The 12,176-nt window shown below is 32.6% G+C and overlaps 1 protein-coding gene across 3 annotated transcripts in view; it reads right to left on the reverse strand.

The window, feature by feature from the left end:
* Positions 1 to 1,874: 1,874 nt before the first annotated feature.
* Positions 1,875 to 12,176, reverse strand: part of JAK2 (Janus kinase 2) — a 90,771-nt gene continuing 80,469 nt past the window's right edge. For all 3 annotated transcript variants that reach the window (XM_039883242.1, XM_039883389.1, XM_039883307.1), the window contains exons 23-25: positions 5,130 to 5,247; positions 3,487 to 3,600; positions 1,875 to 3,200 (exon numbers count right to left, since the gene is read on the reverse strand). In XM_039883242.1, the coding sequence (XP_039739176.1) occupies positions 3,093 to 3,200; positions 3,487 to 3,600; positions 5,130 to 5,247 (340 nt within the window). In that variant the 3' untranslated portion in view covers positions 1,875 to 3,092. The remainder of the gene's footprint in view (positions 3,201 to 3,486; positions 3,601 to 5,129; positions 5,248 to 12,176) is intronic.

Raw genomic sequence — 12,176 nt, forward strand, 5'->3', positions numbered from 1 at the left:
AAATCTCTCTAAAGTTACTATCAGCATCATGAAACACCTAGCAATTAGTTATCTTGAAATTAAGTACAAACAACCCAAATTTGGGAGTAAATGCAAAATATTTTCTGATAGTCATACTCTGATTATTTTTCTTAAATAAAATGAAGTTAATTTCATATAATCTAGTCTTTTGTTTGGGTAATGCTACTGACTTATACTTACTCTTACTATTCTAATATAGCAAACTAAAAGATCTTTAGTAAGTGATTCTGGAAAACTAGAGAAATTTTCATTAGAAATAATTTAAATACCAGAGGACATAGTAGTTGATAGCAATCTTAGGAAGCATTTCGTTAAAAAAAAAATCTAAAGATTGCTATTACAAAAGGCTTTCTCTGCACACCCCTAAACTAGTGTGGGCACTTCCACTTCCTTGGTTAGGTGACAATACAAAAGAAATAACTTCTGAATATTTATTATGTTAATATTTCAATTTTGTGGGAACATATTAAAGACACAATGAAGAAAATAAAAGTCTAATAAACTGACCACATAATGCCTCTCCATGAAGAATGGTTTCCCAAGTACAGAACTGTAGGAATTTTCTAATGTCAACTCTATAATAAAACTGTTTAAATAAAATTAAAATATTAGAAGTTATAGTTTTGATAAAAATTTATCTTTATAGCAGAAGTCTTGGGTTGTAAGAAAGCAGCCTTCCACAGCAAATTATAGTGCTACTAGAAGCATATATATAAATAACATAAAAAAGTGACTATTTCCCAAAGCAGGTAACCATGAATATAGGGAATTATTTATATAAATACTGTCTAACAAGATATTAGAATATTTACAGAAGTACAGAATTCTAAGAAAATCTTTACCCTACTTTCTGAGGAATATTAATTTGAAGAAACATTTTGTCATTAAGTGGTATAAATAATTACCTGTTTCTTGTGCAGACCAACTAAACACCTGCAGGGTTAATTTCTTTTTATGTATAGTCAGAATCAAAATTCAAAACATCACTAACCCTTAATGAATAACAATTCTTTTGAAAATGGAATTTTACAATAAGGTAGTCATCCCATTCTAAACACTTAAGAATGTTTATGGGGACTTAAAACTAAAAACTGAAAAATTAAAAATATTTTTTAAAAGAAATTTAGTTAACATCCTTGTTTATAAAAACAAAATATTTTATATCTTTAAGAATTTTCCTTTAAGTACTTAAGTTTTAATAAAAATCTGAAATCAAGCATATTTTATGAGATACTATTTTTCACTTAAAAAGTAGAACAGATCTTTAATAGCATATTTATAGATCCTTGGGGAATCTTTACAAATTAAATAAAAATTATATTTAACTTTCATCAAAACATCTACTAGAAATCTTTAAAAATCCAATATACTATTGTTTTAGATGATTTTTGTACTTGATAACTACTAAAATATTTTAAAGATCATGTAAAAAGTATTTTTTCTCTTTCCTTCCTTCCAACCAAAATATATATATATAGATAGATATATATATATATAGATAGATATATATATATAGATCTATCTATCTATATATATATATATATAGATAGATAGATAGATAGATATAGATATATATATAGATAGATATATATATATAGATATATATATAGATATATATATATATCTCAAACTCTGTGAGGCATTTTTCTTATATGATTTGCATTTTACAACTAGCTCCAAAAAATAGAAAAAAAAATCAAAAGTCTTAAGTACAAGTTCGAAACTTAGCGTATACCATTGAAAACAGTTTTCATTTTACTAGAATATGAAGTACTTTAACCTTTGTATAAATAACACAATAAACCCCACTATATTTCAGGTATGATGTCTAAAATGAAGTAGCACTAAAAAAATAACAGCAGCAACAAATAACCCTTTATATTCATTGAAAATATGTATACTCACATTTTTCTGAAAGTCGTGCATTACGAATTTCCTACTGGCATTCTTGAATAAAATAACAAGCATATTTTTCCTCATTTCTCCCTTGTGTATAAGAATCTCTAACAAAAGGAAATTTCTGTGACTACAATAAATTTCTGAAATCCCTAAAATACAGACTTTAGAAAAAAAATTTCTAACCCACTACGCATTTTAATAAGTTTATACATTTTAAAAATATTATATTTTGACTTACACATAAATTTAATGCATGACCATAGGTCCCAGGGATTGAAGAATCTAGTTGGCAGCCAACAGCACAAGAAATGACAATATTCTTGCATTCATAATCTCATAATTTTAAAAGAAAGCTATTCACCATAGTCTTAGAAAAACTTAGAGATAGTTCTATTTAAAAAAACACATTCACCACAAACAGATACAAGGGAGAAGGGAGACAAATAAGAAAATAGATTGTTACAGCTTTGTAAACTTGTTCCATTTCAAAATGTATTCTTTAGAGTAAGAGAGATTTCCTATACAAATAAAACATTTGTTCCCTTTTCTTTGAAAAATATTTACAATACATAAAACTGCAAGTTAAAAGTATATACTGTTTATATTGTTAGCCAGTGATATAGGTGAACAAGGACACAAAGGTGCTTATTCAATTATCTGAGCATCTTAATTTGTTTGTATGGTGAAGTTATTGTAGATCAACTATGGAAAAACTAAAAAAACACTATTAATGAATACCAGCCCTTGTGTAAAATATCACACAAAATGCCAAGGTATTGTACATTCACTGTAGTAAAAACTGTACATATGCATTCTGTGCATTTTTAACATTGCAAAATCTATATTACAATTTTTTCATTTCTCAAAATTGAGTTGAAAAGTCTATTGTTTTTCTTTTACCAAAGAAAGATGATGTTAATTGACTGATTAAGTTCATAAAACTTTTTACAAAATTCTTTGCTAAGGACTTTTCATCAATTTCTTTTACTGATTTCCTCATGAAGAAAAACTCACTGAACTTTGAAAGTTTTGAGCACATTATTTCTACATCTTCGCCGGCTAGTATCATGATATACATCATAATGATATATGTAATAATAGTCCACAGCAATGTGAAATACAAAACTTTGTTCTCTAAATCTATTTTAATCTCAGAGTGAAATTCATTTCTTTTATCCAGCCATGCTGTCCCTTATTTGATCAACTCGAAGAGCGAGGTGTCTGAAAGAGGGGCGTTGATTTACATTATTGTTCCAGCATTCTGTCATGATTACATAAATCTGTAAAAGAGAAAATAAACCAAAATGACAATGAACACAAGTGCCATCTTTCTTTTTTCAAAGTGCCATCTTTTATTTGGTGGAAGACATGAATGAGGAACTCCCAATTCATTTTCCTACACAGGTATATGTCATGGCTATGGCTAGACCCACAGTCATATGATTATGCTATTTATCTAAAAGCTCATCAAGTAAATTTCATAAAGTGACCTGAAATCTTTCTTTAAAAATAGAAAAAAAAAGCTGCATGATTATTGTAGATAGAAAAAAAAAGTATTTTTGTCACCTCATCTGGGCATCCATCTGGTCTTGGTAATCTTCCATTATTCTTCAGGAGTTCTATCAAATGAAATACAATCATCTGCCCTTGTTTGTCATTGCCAATCATACGCATGAATTCCTGAAACATAAATTCACTTTTCAATGAGATTTTTCTGGTACATTTAATCTGAAGCAGAATTCTTTCTCAACTTCTTTCAGAAAATAGGAAAAATTCTGTATATGTATGTATTCTTAAATGTTTGAAACCTTTTAAAAACAGACATTTTAAGGATCAAAAACTTCCTTTCAGTCATATTTCAAAACAGACTGTTAAATGTAGAACCTCTATAATGCCATTTCCATAACTGTAACATATTCAACACAAATTCCTTGAGCAAAGCCCAAAACAAGTGAAAATACAGTCACATTTTTTTGGTTGTTATTGCCTTAACATGTCATATTACATTTCAGTTGAAATAAAAACTTGAATGTAAAAGAGGACATAATAAAAAGAAAATGCAGAATGAATATTTAAGCATAAATGCAATAGAGAGAAAACATTCATGTTAAAAATTCATAAAATGAAAGTCTGAACTATAAGCTAGAAAGATATTTACAATATATTATTTATTTAAATATAGAGAGCTCTTTATAAAGTGGTAAGAAAAATTACCAATATAAAAATGAGAAAAGCACATGAGATAATACACATACACCTAATATGTATTTAATCGCACTAATAGGAGATATGCAAATTAAAATCAATAGAACTTCTCTCCTATCAATTTGGCAAAACTATGTAAAAATATAATGGTCAATACTGTCAAATGATGAAATGTACACATCCTATGTACTGCTATTGAGAGTGTAATCTGGTATAGCTTTTCTAGATAACAATTTGAAATAATCAAAAATCTTTAAAAGAGTTCATAACCTTTCACCTATAATTATCCTTTTATTCTAAGGTGACAATCAGAGATAAACATAAATATTTATGTATAAGGATGCTCACTATGTTAATTGAAGTGTTACTTAAAAAATTGAAAAATAAAAAATAATTGCCCAGAAATTATATCCTTACGATGAAATGCTACCCAAAAGTTAAAAGTCATATTTGCAGTAGATATTTAATAACATAGAAATATATCTATGCTATACTGCTTAATGAAAGTATAGGATAGCAAGCTGTATAGCATAACCTATATTTTATAAAAGAAATATTTAAAATTAAATTTCACTTTTACATATAAAATTAAAAGCAGCCTGGAAGAAAACACCACAATATTAAAGTAGTTATCTCTGAGTAGTTGAGTTAGAGATGACTTTTATTTTCTTTTTCATACTTTCTTATATTAAAAAAAATTCTACAATGAACAGGAAAAAAAATACTTTAGAAGGTTTATTTTAAGTTTTGCAATAATTCATAGAATGAATGAGTTTATGGATTTACTAAGAATAATATTCAGAGAATATACTAAATAATACTCCAGCCCCCCTTCTGAAAATTCAAATTAATTTAATAAATAAGTTTAGGGTTATTTTACTGGATTTCTTACAAATAAGAAATAAGAGGCTCTAAAACGAGCCTTAAGCTTACTATTATTGTTTGGAAAAAGCTTTTCTCATGTTATGAAAAAAAAGTTGAAAGTAAATAAAAAGCACACTAACCGCTGGAGGACTTTTACTCTTCTCAATATATGTGAAAAGTTCATAAAGAACAACTCCAAAACTCCAAACATCTGAGGCCACAGAAAACTTGCTCTCTGTCAGTGATTCTGGAGCATACCTGTAATATATATGGCACATTACTTGATATGCGACAGTTACTTGATATGTGAACACTTGATTTTACCTACATATCATTGGACTGAAAAAAAGGAAGGTGTAGATGAAAGGGTTAACATAGGAGGCATGAGGCTGCCATCCTCAAAAAGGCCTGGTTGCAATGTTGATACCTGACTGGTACCTGGGAACCCAGATTTCAGGAGGGTTTCTACAGTTCGCTAAATGATAAGAGTGGCTCGCTGTGCCTAAAATCTTTCTATAACAATATGGTTTGTACTGAACACCTGCTTTCCTTCTGGGAGTTTGGAATTTTACTATGTGCCAGGCAGAGAGTGCCTACATGACTAGTGTCAATAAAAACCTTGGGCAATGAGTCTCTAATGAGCTTTCTTGGTAGACAACATTTCAAATGTGTTGTCACGATTTACTGATAGGGGAATTAAGAGCGTCCCATATGATTTTACAGGAGAGGGATCTTGGAAGCTTGTGCTTGACTTCCTCTAGGCTTTGCCCCAGGCTCCTTTCCCCTTTGCTGATTTTGCTTTGTATCCTTTCCCTGTAATGAATGAATCATAGCCATGAATATGACTATGCTGAGTTCTATGAGTTCTCCTAGTGAGTCATCAAACCTGAGCATGGTTTTGGGAAACTCCAACACACAAAGGATAATTAAAATAAATTTAAAAAACTATTTTTTCTCTATAGGAAACACCAGGGTTAACTGCAAAGTACCTTCTAAGAACTAAAAAATAAGGTGCTCTTTGCAAGCTTTAAATTAATTCAGGTAAGTATCCTAGAGGGGAAAAAAATGGCTCTAAACTGGAGCAAGACTTGAATATATTAACATGCAAAAGAAAGAACCTATTAATCAGAGGGGTGTGATTATGAGAGGCAGCGCGGAAAACAGAAAGTCACAAGGGGAAATGATGTCATGTCTACTCAAGTATCAACATGATCCACACTATCCAAGGGAGAATTTTGGCCTATGGACTGTAAGTATCGTGGTTACAAAATTCATCCTTATGGAGGTCAGTGGCAGAGATCTGTTTTAGACTGATGAGATTAAAAATATAAATTACATAAATTTAATCTGTCCTTCAAAACCCAGTTTAAATTTACTCACTTCTGCAAATCCTTCTGACTACTCAGCTCTTCTTAATGACCTATCTTATGCTACAGAATTTCTGTACTTGAAGTCCATACAACACAATTAATTACGTAACGCTATATTCTTTTTATATTTAGTTTTTTAAAAAACTTTACATATTTGTTACTTTTAAATGAATGTAAATTTTATCCTGCAAATGGAATATTATTCTTTCAAAGACAGTGTTACTCATCCAACCATTACAAAATATTCTCTTCCTTTGGTTTTCATGAAGACACTTTGTAATTTCCCCTCTCAACTCCAATGCTGTTTTTCTCTCTCCTACCATTTATAAAAGGATACATACAAATCCAAAAAGAAAAATAAATAATTCTCCCTGTTGGAAATGAGGGAAAAGACTCTTCCTCCTCTTTCCTTAAAGCATTTACTTTAGAAAACTTATAATTGTAAACTCTTTCTTTCTAAATGTATGTAAATTTTTTAAAAAGCTTTTGCTTTAAAGCCTCTTGCCAGCTTTAAGATCCAGGAATATCTTTCTCAAGAACCCGGGAACCATCTTTTTGGAATATAATCATCAAGGAAGATAGTATCCCTATCTTCCCAGTTTCTGTGGGAGGGTAGGAACCTATCTTCAGCAGGTGCCTCTTTCCAAGTTATAAAACTATCTCCTGTCTTAAAGACATGAGAAGTTTGTTTTTCCTTTGATAAAGTCAATCAACTAACACAGACAGTGACTTCAATTATCCAATAAATTTAAGATGAACTCCATGTGACAAACAGTTATGTCAAGTCCTCTCACCTGAGGACGTGCTATTGTTTATCTTAAGAACATTTATGTAATGGGTTGAATTTGCTTGGCTACATAAAAGGGTAAGATTTCTTTCTCTCTTTGCCATCTCCTCTCGTTGATTACTTCTAATGCATATTATATTACTTTCAGGATTAATGCTTATTCAGAAATAAAACTGTTTTCTTTATCTTCTATTTTTGTAGTGAGGTTCTGGGTTGGAAGGTGATTTAGTTTTTAATTATATTTCCCCAACACTTTCCCTTCTTTTCTCCATCCTTTAAATGTGGGTTTCCCCAAGGTTCCATCATCAGATCTCCTCTATGTCAAAAACTTTCCTTTCACTTAGGTAGTATCATCCACCTATATGCTAAAGTCTCCTAAATTTATAACATCTTTGACCTTTCTTTTGTGCTTCAGACTTACTGAACATTTCCATATTAAAGTTCTACAGGCAAATAGAACTCCACTGCCACCTTTCCAAAACCTGCTTATTATTTCACTTTCCTTATGCAATGAATTGCATCACAATCTAATTGCCCAAGCTGGAAATCTTAAGAATTTTTTTTTATTATTATTAGTTTCAAGTATACAGTACATTGGTTAGACATTTATATAGTTTATGAAATGATCACCCTGATTACCCTATCTTCCCTCTGGCTCTACACATAGCCATTACATTACTGCTCACTGCATTCCCTATGTCGTGCTCCCCACCCCCATGACCATCTATCAACTACTAATTTGTACTTCATTTTTTAAAAAAAATTGTACTTCTTTAATCCTTCATAGCTTTCTCTCAGCTCCCCCCCCCCCCCTCCCTCTGGCCATCACCAGATTGTCCTCTATAGTTGTTTGTTTTCGATTAGTTTATTCTTTTTATTCCTTAGATTCCACATATAAGTAAAATCGTATGGTATTTATCTTTCTCTGTTTGACTTATTTTGCTCAGCATAATAACCTCTAGATCTATCCATGTCATTGCAAATGGTAGGATTTCCTTTTCTGTATAGCTGAGTAATATTCCATTGTATATATGAACCATAACTTCTTTATCCAATTGTCTGTTGATGGACATTTAGGTTGCTTCCATATCTTAGCTATTGTGAATAGTGCTGCCATAGGGATGCATAAATCTTTACAAATTATTGTTTTGGTTTTCTTTGGATAAATTCCCAGAAATGCAATTGCCAGGTCAAAAGGTAGATCCATTTTTAATTTTTTGAGAAACTTCTAGACTGTTTTCCATAGCGGCTGTACCAATTTGCAATCCCACCAACAGTGTATAAGCGTTCCCTTTTCTCCACATCTTCGCCAACACTTGTTGTTCTTTGACTTATTTATGAAAGATATTTTGACAGGTGTGAGGTGAAATGTCATCATGGTTTTAATTTGCATTTCTCTGAAGATTAGTGAATTTGAGCATCTTTTCATGTCTATTGGCCATCTGTATTTCCTCTTTGGAGAAATATCTGTTTAGTTCTGCCATTTTTAAATTGGATTGTTTGGTTTTTGGTTGAGTTGTATGAATTCTTTATATATTTTCGATATTAACCCCTTATTAGATGTATCATATTCGATTTCATTGGTGGTAATCGATTGGTTCAGATTTTGTTTCTTCTTGGCTCAGTCTTGGGAGATTGTACGTTTCTAGGTATGTGTCCATTTCTTCCAGATTGTCCAATTTGTTGGCATATAATTGCTTATAGTATTTTCTTATGGTTCTTTGTATTTCTGTGGATTTCATAGTTAGTTCTCTTTCATTTCTGATTTTTTTGAGTCCTCTCTCTTTTTTCCTTGATGAGTCTGGTTAAAGGTTTATCGATTTTGTTTACCCTTTCAAAGAACCAGCTCTTGGTTTCATTAATCTTTTGTATTGTTTTTCTAGACTCTATTTCATTTATTTTTGCTCTGATTTTCATTTCCTTCCTTCTACTCACTTTGGGCTTTGTTTGTTATTTTTTTCTAGTTTTTTTACTTGTAAGGTTAGATTGTTTCTTTGAGCTTTTTCTTGTTTCTTGAGGTAAGCCTGTATTGCTATGAATTTCCCTCTTAGGACTGCTCCTGCTGTGTCTCATAGATTTTTGAGTCATGTTTTCATTTTCATTTGTCTCTAGGTATCTTTTGATTTCTTCTTTGATCTCAATGTTAACCCAGTCATTGTTTAGTAGCATGTTTTTTAGCCTCCATGTGTTTGTGTATTTTCCTCTTTTTTTCCTTGTAGTTGATTTCTAGTTTCATACCACTGTGATCAGAGACGACTGCTGATATGATTTCAATCTTCTTAAATTTACCGATACTTGTTTTATAGCCTAATATGTGGTCTGTCCTGGAATGTGCACTTGAGAAGAATGTATATTTTGCTGCTTTGGGGTGAAATGCTTTGAAAAATATCTATTAAGCTCACCTGGTCTAGTGTGTCATCTAAGCCCACTGTTTCCTTGTTGATTTTCTTCCTGGAAAATCTGTCCACTGGTGTCAGTGAGGTGTTAAAGATTCCTACTATGAATGGATGATGTCTCCTTTTATGTCGGTCAGTAATTGCTTTATATATGTAGGTGTTCCTATGTTGGGTATACATATGTTTACTAAGGTTATGTCTTCTTGATGTATTGATCCCTTTATCATTATGTAATACTCCTCTTTGTCTCTTATTATAGCCTTTGTTTTAAAGTCTATTTTATTAGAGAGTAATGTCAAAAGCATGGAGGAGTGAGGGATATTCCCAGATCTCTCCCCTTGAAACAACAATAAGCTGAACATCTAAAACTCAACAAATAATACCCAACCTGCACGCAAGCATTCTGAGTGAGTGATATGTGCGTAAGAGCTTCTAGAGGTCAGAACCGCGGGAGTCGAGTGCGGGGGTAGATTTAGAGGAACAAAGACACTGCCTCACACAGCCAGAGCTCCCTGCAGGAGTAAGGGAAGGGGAGAAACTGCAGCAGGTTCCCCGAACAGCTCTGTCTAAAGGATCAGTGAGTTCTATACTGTGGATTCCAGAGATCAGGGCAGAAAGCAGAGTGGGAACTAAGTGCGGTGGTGCAACGACTGTGTCTTAGCAGCCACTGTTGTGAAGCGAGAGGCTGAGACACGGAGACCAGCAACAACCCTATCCACCAATCCAGAACACAACCTCCCTCCACCCTATATCCTCGACGACCTAATACCGCGGAATCCCAGGGGAATTTGAGTAAATGGTACCGAAATAAAATCCACACTTGGTACCACTGGCGGGCTGGGATAAAGGTTAGCCTATTATGACTAGAATATTTAATATACCAGAGAGAAAAAAGGCATTATTAGCCTCAAAGCAGAGATCCAACAAGCTTGGACATCACCTACTGGAAATCAAAAGAAAAACACCTTCTAATCAACAGGCTAAAAAGAGACCTCTACATACTAAATCTTTCTGGGGGGGAAAAAAGCAGAATAACACTCTAATGAATGCCTAGGCAGAGATATAGTCCACCAAACACCATGAACAACCAGGGTGACAAGGCAGCTCAGAAAGAAAGAAAAAAATATCTCCAGAAAATAAGCTTAAAGACATAGAAATATGCAACTTAAATGACAGAGAATTCAGGATTGCACTTCTCAAAAAAACTCAATAGGATGCACAATAATTCAGATCAACAATTCCAACAACCCAGGGGGGAAAAAAAAAAGATCAGCAAATGTGTTTTTTAGCAAAGAGATTGAAACCCTAAAAAAGAACCAAATAGAACTTCTGGAGATGACGAACACACTAAGAGATGAAGAGTAAAACAGCAAACAGGAAATAGAGCTGACCAAATGGAGGAATGAATCAGTGATATCAAAGACAGAAATTTAGAAATAATTCAGAAGGAAGAAGAGAGAGACTGAAGAATGAAAAATAATGAAGAGAAATACAAGAACTAGTTGATACCATCAGGAAAGGCAACATAAGAATAATGGATATACCAGAAGGAGAGGAGAAGGAGAAGGGATTAGAGAGCATAGTTGGACAAACAGTTGATGAGCATTTTCCAAATCTAAGGAATGAGCTGGAGCTTAGAATCCAAGAAGCTAACAGAACACCCAATTATCTCAATCCAAAAAGGCTTCTCCAAGACACATTATATTAAAATTATCAAAAATTAATGACATAGAATTCTCAAGGCTGCCAGGGAAAAGACAGTAGCCTAAAAAACTCATTAAACTATCTTCAGACTTCTCAGCACAAACCTTACAAGCAAGAAAAGAGTGGAACCAAATATTCAAACTATTAAATGAAAGGAATTACCAGCCAAGAATAATGTATCTAGAAAAGCTTGCTTTTAGATATGAAGGAGACATAAAGACATTTACAGACATACAAAAGTTGAGGGAATTCTCCACTATGAGGCCTGCATTTCAGGAAATACTGAAAGGGATCAGCCCACCTGAAACAAATGACAAAAAAACATGTAACTATGAGTAAGACAACTAACAGGCAGACAGAAGCAGGATAGTGCAACCCTTATTAAGAACAGGGTATTACAAGCTTAAACAATGAGAATTGCTATTGAAAGTTAGAAATGAATGTTCAGCATACACAGGGACAATCTGAGACAATAACAGAAAAGGGGAGAAATCAAAGATCCAAATTGGCAAAGAGGAATGGAGATAAGGCATGCTTAGAAGAAAATGAACTACTGTATGTTTATATATAGCTATTCTTTACATATTCTTAATGGTTATCACACACCAAAGATCCAGAACTGAGGCGCATAACACAAAACAAGAAGGAACAGAGGGAAAATCCATAAAACCCCACCAAATGAAAATAGACTGAAACGCAAGGACAGGAAAACACCAAGCTACCAGAAAGCAAAAGATAAAATGGCTATAGGAAAACCTCTTATTTCAATAACCACCCTAAATCTAAATAGACTGAACTCACCAATAAAAAGGCACAAAGTTGCAGAATGGATCGAAAAACAAAACCCAACTACAGGCTGCCTTGAGGAAACACATCTCAGTTCTCAGAGTGAAAGAGTGAACAATAATAATCTAAGCAAATGACACTCAG

This window comes from Pteropus medius, unplaced genomic scaffold (assembly GCF_902729225.1).
Source record: "Pteropus medius unplaced genomic scaffold, Ma_sr-lr_union100, whole genome shotgun sequence".
NCBI lineage: Eukaryota > Metazoa > Chordata > Mammalia > Chiroptera > Pteropodidae > Pteropus > Pteropus medius.